This window comes from Saccopteryx bilineata, chromosome 6 (genome assembly GCF_036850765.1).
Source record: "Saccopteryx bilineata isolate mSacBil1 chromosome 6, mSacBil1_pri_phased_curated, whole genome shotgun sequence".
Classification (NCBI taxonomy): Eukaryota; Metazoa; Chordata; class Mammalia; order Chiroptera; family Emballonuridae; genus Saccopteryx; species Saccopteryx bilineata.
In genome coordinates, this window is record NC_089495.1 from 192958592 (window position 1) to 192968129 (window position 9538).

The following is a 9538-nucleotide window of genomic DNA, read 5'->3' on the forward strand; positions in this document are numbered from 1 at the left end:
GGGTTATATTACAGTTCTTGTCATAGAAGGGGAGACACCAGGACGGGATAGGAGCTGTCATATAGCTAGCACATGACATGTGGATAGAACTTTGGGTGACAGATCCTGACCCTCCATGATGGGAGACACTGGGGAAGGGTAGAGACTGTGGCAAACTGCACAGCACAAACTGTCTTAAAGGGCAGCCTGGACTTTGTGCCACTAATTCTACTTTGAGAGGATGTGGGCCTAGGGTGGTTCCATCTCCTAAGGCCTCAAGAGAAGCAAGGAATCAGATTCTCAAATGAAATCTCAAATTTTCTACACATTGATGTTGGACTCATATTTTTCAAAAACCACCAAAAGGGACAAACAAGATACTTCTGCTGACTGGTGTTGAGCCACAGTGTGATCCACAGTGTGACCTCTGACCCATGAAAGAAACAATCATTTCAGGATGTCATGGGCATCAAGCATGTGTGTTGGGTGTGTGTGTGTGTGTGTGTGTGTGTGTGTGTGTGTGTGTGTGACAGAAACAGATGAGATGAGGACTCAGGGTTATAGAACATGGCCTTGTACCTTACTTACTGATGTACCTCATAGCCCTGGAGTGGAGTGTGATGTCCATTTTCCTAGGGTTGCCGTGGCACCCACTAGCTGGGGACAGGCTTCATCCTGAGGGCTAAGACCCTTTCCCTCCCTTACTTTTGCCCCTATATGAGCCCTCTGACCCCCAGGTCTATAGGCATTTGATCTGTGTTCTCTCCCTCCACATGCAAAGCCCCCAGGCCCCACTGGGCCAGGGCAGGGGCAGATTCGGGGCACTGTCCTCTTCCTGCACGCCCTCTCTGCTACGGGCAGAGCTGACCCCTGCAGAGGATGGGAAGGAAACCCCACAATAACCATCTCCCTCACAACGGCCATCTCTTGGTCAAGGGTCACTTCTGAAGAATGCCAGGTGGCAGGCGCCAGATTTTGGCATCTGACCTGCTTCCATATGCTCCCTGGGACCAGAGTAATCGTCTTTTGTAAGCTCTGGTGGGCAACCACTGGCCGCTGTCCTTTAATTAGGAGGGACATGCTAAGCTATGACCACCTGCAGGCTCCATAAATGTCCATTAAATTGGCCTGTGCACGCTGTAACCCCCTGCAGACTGTGAGGGTCCCCTGAGGCCAAGGCGGAGCCCCCAGCCCCAATCTGGCTCCCATACCTGAGAACAGCCGCCAAGAGCAATGCCAATCAGCCAGGACGCCTGGCAGCCCCTCAATCCGGCAAATTATTTCTTGCAAATTACTTCTTAAAACTGAAATCCAGGCAGGACTCCGCAAGTTCACGGCGCCTATTATCTGCTGGTTTTCAGCCGCCTGGGCACATCTGAGGGCCGGCTGCTCACCCGCGCGTGGGAGGTTTGGGAACCATGGCCGCCCTGATGAGCCAGGGGCCTCCCCTCTGCTCTCGCCCCCTATGAGCAACGGTTATGTCGAGGAGGACGCGGTGCAAAGTCCCCTCCAGGGCATTTCCAGGAGCCCGGGTATCAGGGTGTCAGGAGTGAGGAGAGAATTCAAGCACCATTTCTTCTGCGCCATCTGGAGGGGTCACCAACGGGGTCCTGGGCCCGTCCAGTCCTGAGGGGCATCTTCTGAGGTTGTGCACGGGCACGAGGCTGGTCCAGGTGTGGGGACACGAGGCAGGTCCAGGTGTGGGGGACACGAGGCAGGTCCAGGTGTGGGGGACACGAGGTTGGTGCAGGTGTGGGGGACACGAGGCTGGTCCAGGTGTGGGGGACACGAGGCAGGTCCAGGTGTGGGGGACACGAGTCTGGTCCAGGTGTGGGGGACACGAGGCTGGTCCAGGTGTGGGGGACACGAGGCTGGTCCAGGTGTGGGGGACACGAGGCTGGTCCAGGTGTGGGGGACACGAGGCTGGTCCAGGTGTGGGGGACACGAGGCTGGTCCAGGTGTGGGGGACATGAGGCTGGTCCAGGTGTGGGGGACACGAGGCAGGGAGCAGGTTTTGGGTGTGGGGGACACGAGGCAGGGAGCAGGTTGTGGGTGTGGGGGACACAAGGCTGGTCCAGGTATAGGGGACACGAGGCTGGTCCAGCTGTGGGGGACACGAGGCAGGTCCAGCTGTGGGGGACACGAGGCTGGTCCAGGTGTGGGGGACACGAGGCTGGTCCAGCTGTGGGGGACACGAGTCTGGTCCAGGTGTGGGGGACACGAGGCAGGTCCAGGTGTAGGGGACACGAGGCAGGTCCAGGTGTGGGGGACACGAGTCTGGTCCAGGTGTGGGGGACACGAGGCAGGTCCAGGTGTGGGGGACACCAGTCTGGTCCAGGTGTGGGGGACACGAGGCAGGTCCAGGTGTGGGGACACGAGGCTGGTCCAGGTGTGGGGACACGAGGCAGGTCCAGGTGTGGGGGACACGAGGCTGGTCCAGGTGTGGGGACACGAGGCTGGTCCAGGTGTGGGGGACACGAGGCTGGTCCAGGTGTGGGGGACACGAGGCAGGTCCAGGTGTGGGGGACACGGGGCTGGTCCAGCTGTGGGGGACACGAGGCTGGTGCAGGTGTGGGGGACACGAGGCTGGTCCAGGTGTGGGGGACACGAGGCTGGTCCAGGTGTGGGGGACACGAGGCTGGTCCAGGTGTGGGGGACACGAGGCAGGTCCAGGTGTGGGGGACACGGGGCTGGTCCAGCTGTGGGGGACACGAGGCTGGTGCAGGTGTGGGGGACACGAGGCTGGTCCAGGTGTGGGGGACACGAGGCTGGTCCAGGTGTGGGGACACGAGGCTGGTCCAGGTGTGGGGGACACGAGGCTGGTCCAGGTGTGGGGGACACGAGGCAGGTCCAGGTGTGGGGGACACGAGGCTGGTCCAGGTGTGGGGGACACGAGGCTGGTCCAGGTGTGGGGGACACGAGGCTGGTCCAGGTGTGGGGGACACGAGGCTGGTCCAGGTGTGGGGGACATGAGGCTGGTCCAGGTGTGGGGGACACGAGGCAGGGAGCAGGTTTTGGGTGTGGGGGACACGAGGCAGGGAGCAGGTTGTGGGTGTGGGGGACACAAGGCTGGTCCAGGTATAGGGGACACGAGGCTGGTCCAGGTGTGGGGGACACGAGGCAGGTCCAGGTGTGGGGGACACGAGGCTGGTCCAGGTGTGGGGGACACGAGGCAGGTCCAGCTGTGGGGGACATGAGGCTGGTCCAGGTGTGGGGGACACGAGTCTGGTCCAGGTGTGGGGGACACGAGTCTGGTCCAGGTGTGGGGGACACGAGGCAGGTCCAGGTGTAGGGGACACGAGGCAGGTCCAGGTGTGGGGGACACGAGTCTGGTCCAGGTGTGGGGGACACGAGGCAGGTCCAGGTGTGGGGGACACGAGTCTGGTCCAGGTGTGGGGGACACGAGGCAGGTCCAGGTGTGGGGACACGAGGCTGGTCCAGGTGTGGGGACACGAGGCAGGTCCAGGTGTGGGGGACACGAGGCTGGTCCAGGTGTGGGGACACGAGGCTGGTCCAGGTGTGGGGGACACGAGGCTGGTCCAGGTGTGGGGGACACGAGGCAGGTCCAGGTGTGGGGGACACGAGGCAGGTCCAGGTGTGGGGGACACGGGGCAGGGCGCAGGTTGTGGGGGCTGGGAGCATGGATGGAGATGTTGGTGCTCCCTCAAGTCATGAATACTGGAGAGGAGAGGCCGGGAGCCCTTGTACCAGGGACTGAGACATGGGTCTTCAGGGCAGTGGGGGGCTGGGACGTGGGGTCCCAGGGCTGCTGTGAAGTGACGACATGGAGCCATCCCTGTTGAATTCTGCTTCCCCTGAACCCACTGTCTGTGGAGACCTCCTGGGAGGGGCCTGCTGCCCCCGGACCTGCTGGTCTCTGTCGCTTTCTCTCCCTTTGGTCACTGCAAAGATGGATGCTCACAGCCCCCCTGCTGGCCTGCTGGTGATTCCTGCTCCCTGCCTTTTCCCATGGCCTGCCCCTGCCTGTTCCCTCTGCTCCTGGTTCCTGGTGTCTGCGCAGCAATGACGGCCCAGGCTGGCTCTCAGGACTGGTGCCCACCTCCTGCACCACTAGGGCCCCGGGCAGAGCAGGGACTGGGTAGGGGAGGGGCTGATGCATTTTCATCTCTGCTTCTTCCCTGTTTTCCCATTGCAGAGCCTCTGCCCCAAATCCTGATGACTCTGGGAGCTCCTGGTGACACCTCACCCCTGTACACATGTCACTTCAGCCCAGCCACCAAGGCCAGCACACCTCCCTCCGCTCTGTTGCCTCTGCTGACCCCACAGTTCTCCCTTCTCCCTCCCTCCCACGTCCTATGGGAGTGCAGGGCTTGTCCTGGGGAAGCCAGTGGTCCAACCACACAGTGTACCAACCCCCCCAACCTGAGCCCTGCGCAGACCCCACCAGTCTATTTCCTGCTTCTGTCCCACCTGCAGCAAACAGTCCCCCTCCGGCCCTTTGGGTGACACATTAGTGTCTCTGCATGGAGCTGCATCTGTGCAGAAGGCCAGAACACTACTGAGAGCCGAGGAGGGGCTAGGCTGTTGTGAAGAGCGCAGCCCCAGGTGTAATGGGCACCTCCAGGACCCCTTAGGGGTGGGTGGAGGAAGGCAGAGTCCAGATTAAACAGAAAGCACAGGGAGGGGCAAGCAGCAGGGGTAATTAATTTTTCTTGAAGGTTTATCACGCCGTCATTAATTTCCTTGTCACATGTAAAAATGTAGGCACAGGCTCAATTAAGAGTGATGTTCTGGTGCCAAGCATGCTTGCCTTTTAATCACACCCTTTGCATATTGATTTTGACATCTCAGGCGATTTAATTGCAGGCTATTTCGCTGCTCTTGTGGAATCCTTGTGCAGTGCATGGGGCTTTTCTGCATCTCCCAGAGTTTGTGGTGGGACCAAAACCAGCCCTCAGCCTCCCTCCACTGCTGGGTTTCTGTGCAGCAGAAATGTGGGGATCCCGTGACAGTGGTTACCTTGTCAGGCAGTGGTCCCCAACCCCTGGGCCACGAACCAGTACCAGTCCATGGGCCATTTGGTACCGGTCCTCAGAGAAAGAATAAATATATTATTTTCGTTTTATTTATATTTAAGTCTGAACGATGTTTTATTTTTTAAAAACAACCAGATTCCCTCTGTTCCATCCGTCTAAGACTCACTCTTGACGCTTGTCTCGGTCACGTGATATACATTTATCTGTTCCACCCTAAAGGCCGGTCCGTCAAAATATTTTCTGACATTAAACTGGTCCATGGCCCAAAAAAGGTTGGGGACCACTGTTGTAAGGGACATAGGCCCAGAACACCTTTGGAGGTTTGCAGAGGACCTTGCAGTATGAAGTTTGGAATGAGGACTCGAGTAAGGGCAAGAGTGCAATGAAGGAGCACTTCACAGTGAAGGAAAGGTTGACTAGGCAAGAAGCTTGGTTGGTGGCAGTCCCTGAAGTCTATGTGGTGGAGGAGTCTGGGATGAGCTTCAACAAAGTACAGTGGGTATTGGGTAGGGGCTGTGGAGGCTCAGTGGCCTCTCTCTGGGCTCCTGTGATTCACATGGTTAGTGTGGGTCTCCCTCCACCACCTTTGAGGACCTGTCTGCAAACCTCACCAGCACAGATTTTCAAGCTGTCCACTCATTCTGGGTGAGGGCAATAAGATGACAACTCACATTCATGTGAGGATAAGCTATATGAATATATGGAAGAATGAATGGATTTAGGAAATTTGTTTTCTATAACCACTCTATAATTATTTCCACCATTCTACAGATGAGAAAACTAAGGCTTAGACAGGTTAAGAAACGTGTTCAAGGTCATACAACTGGTAAAATGTGGTCTGGGATTGGAACGTGGTTCTGGCCTCAGAGCCCTGCCTTGTAACCACTACATAGTTCCAAAGGTCCTTCCAGGTCTTAGGGTCTATGCCTCATCCACACCTTCCAAAATCCCCAGTGAAGACAAGCCTGGTCTTCACTAACCCTCTTCATAGGGCGAGCCTGATCTTCTGGAGGATCATTTGGCATCAAGACAGAATACAGATGTCTGCAAGTCTGAGCACTAATTTCCCCACTCATTTAGAAAAGGAATAATTTTTATCCTTAAAGATGCCCCAGAGGACCAATTTTAATGTAGGCTGGTTTAAAAGTACTCACTCTGGCCTCGGAGGACAGCTGATGGTGTCCAGCCCCCCGAGCCCCTGCCGTGGGGACTGGTTCATTTATTCTCACTGGAGTTCTGCTTTTATTATCCCAACTTTTAAATGGGGAAACAGGCCCAGAGCAGTAATTAAATTAATTAGTAAGTGATAGGGCTGAGATTTAAACCCAGACAGCCTGGTGCTGGGTCCACAACTTTAACCACTTTTCTGTGGAGCCCCTGGACTTTTGTCTGGGTCCCCCAGAGGGGCAGTGTTGACTCTCGGGTTCCACTCTCCTGCTGTCTCTGCCGGGAACACCCTCCCTGAACCCTTCCACCATCTGCTCCTTCTTCTTCTTCAGGACCCAGGATAAATGTCCCCTCCGAGCTCCACGAGTCCCCAGCCAAGCCCACCCACACCCATCACTCCACCACTTCAGCCTGGTTAAATTTCTCCCCTGCATGTATCATTCTGTGAAACTGTCTCAAGCGTTGCTTATTGTGTGTCTCCTGCTACAAGTTCAAGGTCTGTGATGGCAGGACCAGGATCATGGTCATGGCTGCATCCCCAGAGCCTGGAGTGGGGCCTGGCAGAGAGCATGTGCCCAGCAAGGCCTATTGGGTGAACTCCATGCTGGCCGCTAGGGGGTGCTGGAAGAAGCCTCCAAAATCACCCAGTCCAACTGCTCACTTGACAGAGGAAATGGGGGTGAGTGGTTGAGCACCACAAGCTGTGCCCCTGACCACTGAGCTACACTGCCACTAGGGCACACAGCCTGGATTCACATAATATGGGTCATCATGGAACCCAATGACCTACCAGCAAGAGTGAGGCTGTCTGTGGACACCCCCGTCATCAAACCATTTCCCTGTGCCCTCAGACAGACACTGGTGGGGGAGGGGGAAGAGGTGTAGGAGGACCCCTTCCACACACCCCTGCATGTGGGAAACTGAAAGTGATGGGTGGGGGAGGGAACAGCTCATCCATTCCAGCCAAGACGGGGCTCCAGTCCACTCCAGTTCATTTGGCTTCTCTCTTCTGGGAGAGATCCTGATATTTATATATATATATTTGGCTCTTTTAGTCTGAGGAGTGATGGGCCACAGGCTGTGGTAGAATAAAAACTTGGAAGATTTGCTTCGCTTGTCACATCCTGAGCTCAAACCAGGTGGCCTCCTTAGGAGTTGACAGCCGATAGCGTTAAGTGTCACTGTCGCCGGAGGAAGTTTTTCTCCCAGGAGAGGAACGTGGGGACTTTGTACCCATAAAATCCTGGTGGGAGGAGCGCCTCTTTTCTAAAACCTAAGTGAGTCTCTCAGCCCACCTGTCATTACAGAAGCAGCTGGAGATGGTGTGGGGCGAGGAACGTGTGTCACAGGCAGCAGAGACTCTGGGTGACATGGGTGACGTGGGTGACTCTCTGTCCCTGCTGGCAGGACCCTTCTGGGTCGGAATCTGGGGCTTCAAGACTTAGTCTTGTGGCCGCTGGCTGGATGACTGCAGAGAGTCTGGCCGGGTCACCATTTTCTCATCTTTGCAATGAGAACGACCCCGCCCTGCGCTTCCCAGGGTTGCTGGGGAACCAGGAGATGAGTACCACATAGCTGCTCCTCGCCTGCAAGTTATTCCAGAATCTGACATCATGTTTCCAGTTCATGACATGTTTTAATGCCTGTGTTAAGGCAATTATTGCAAAAGTAGCAGCTCCTTACACTGTAGCCCTTTACCTTGTATTTCCAAGCTCTTTTTTTTCTTCAATTAACCACAGTATGAAATATATTTTGTATCACAAGCCAATATAGACTTATATTTACATAGTGGAAACAAAATGTATAACACCACTTTTAGTATCTGAAAATATTCCATTCCATTTCATTCTGTCCCATCTTTAAATTGCTGTCCAAGACGCACTAGATGTGAGGACCACAGTAGCCCCCACCTGCCCGTTTCAAACGCCACCTGTCACAGGGCTCTCGCTCTCATGACTGCTGCCGCCGTGGGTGACGGTGATTTTTCTCTGTTGACCAGACCGTCAGCTCCCTGGGTCCAGATCTTTGTGTTGCTCATACCAGGCAGAGTCTGGTGCAGAGTCAGCGCTCCAAGAACGCTTGCTGGCTGGGGACCGTGACTCTTTCTGTCCTTGCCCCACATTTTGTTTGAACTGTTTAATTCTGGGACATTGAATGCTCAGCAAATAGCACCCGTTTCGCTTTGCAGTAATGATGAGGGTTCACTGGGATTTTCTGACAGGCATCAGAGCTCAGAACGGCAGGGCTTGGCGCCCAGTGAAGAGCTTCCCCGGGGCAGTAAGGCGCTGGGACTGTACCCCCTCCCATCCTGCCTCCACCCCCACACTAAGTTTCAAAGGCATTTGGAGTGTCACATTTGCATGCTAACCCGAGTGAGTGGAAATGAGCCCGGGTGTTTGGACTGTCACAGTGGGTAGAGAAAAGAGTAGATCACTGAGATCTATTGGGCATGTGCCAGAGATGCTAAATGTCCTGGAATATCTCCGAAAGTTCTGCACATCGAACACTGCCCTGCACAAAACGCCAAGAGCACCGACTCCCGAGACACTGGAGAGAGAAGGTCACAGGTGAGTTGTTTGGCTTCGTTTCCCCCACTCCCCATCCTCAGTTTCCTTCTTTACAAATATCAGTGTGTGTATGGCTTACACCCAGAAAAGCTGGCCTAGGGACAGGTGGTGGGCACATTTTAGAGAACCCCCCCTCCACATGCCCAGCAGGTGAGGCCGCAGCAGCAGCAGCAGCAGCAGCAGCAGCAGCAGCAGCGAGTCCTGACAGATCCGAGCTCCCAGGCCCTTGGCGGATGGAATGTGCTGGGGGCGTGGGGAGAGGGAGCCACGCCCCTTTGGGGTAAATCTGCCGCAGTCCATCCCTGACCCAGTTTTCTCATCACATGCCTGCCCACGGGAAATGCGTCCCCTCCCTACACACAGAGGCTCAGGGCTTTCTGGGCACAGCCCCCTGGGGAGGGGGAGGCAAACGCTCTGAGTTCGCTTCCGGCTCGGGCAAGTGGACGGTTCCTCCTCGGTGTCCTGGGTGCAGCCAGCCCTCACCCACCTGTGCTTCAAGCCGAAGGCCCGGCATTCCTTCGGTTCTTTGTTTTTCCTCTAATCAATTCATCAGCACGTCTTGGGATGACCATCTGCCCTGGTTTGCCTGGGACTCAGTGGGTTCCCAGGATGTGGGTCCTTCAGTGCTAAAGTCAGGAAGTCCCAGGCCAACCGCAGCAAGTTTGCTCACCCTCTTTTGCATAAAAGCCATTGAGCTGGAGTGTGACTAGAGTGGACTGACCCAGGTGGAGATGGTAGCCAGAGTGAATTTCCTTCTAGAGACCAGTGAGAGGGCGGGTGCATTTGTGCAGTGGCCTAACATCCTCAAGGGAGATGTCACGGAAGCCT

The 9538-nt window shown here is 55.9% G+C and overlaps 1 protein-coding gene across 1 annotated transcript; it reads right to left on the reverse strand.

Annotated features, from left to right (window-relative positions):
- Positions 1-1575: 1575 nt before the first annotated feature.
- LOC136309435 (uncharacterized) lies at positions 1576-9224 on the reverse strand. Its single transcript, XM_066237575.1, has 5 exons — positions 9198-9224; positions 8850-8953; positions 3011-3487; positions 1949-2678; positions 1576-1746 (listed from the first exon to the last, which is right to left on the reverse strand). The coding sequence occupies exons 1-5, from the start codon at positions 9222-9224 to the stop codon at positions 1576-1578; spliced, it is 1509 nt and encodes a 502-aa protein (XP_066093672.1).
- Between the last annotated feature and the right edge of the window lie 314 nt (positions 9225-9538).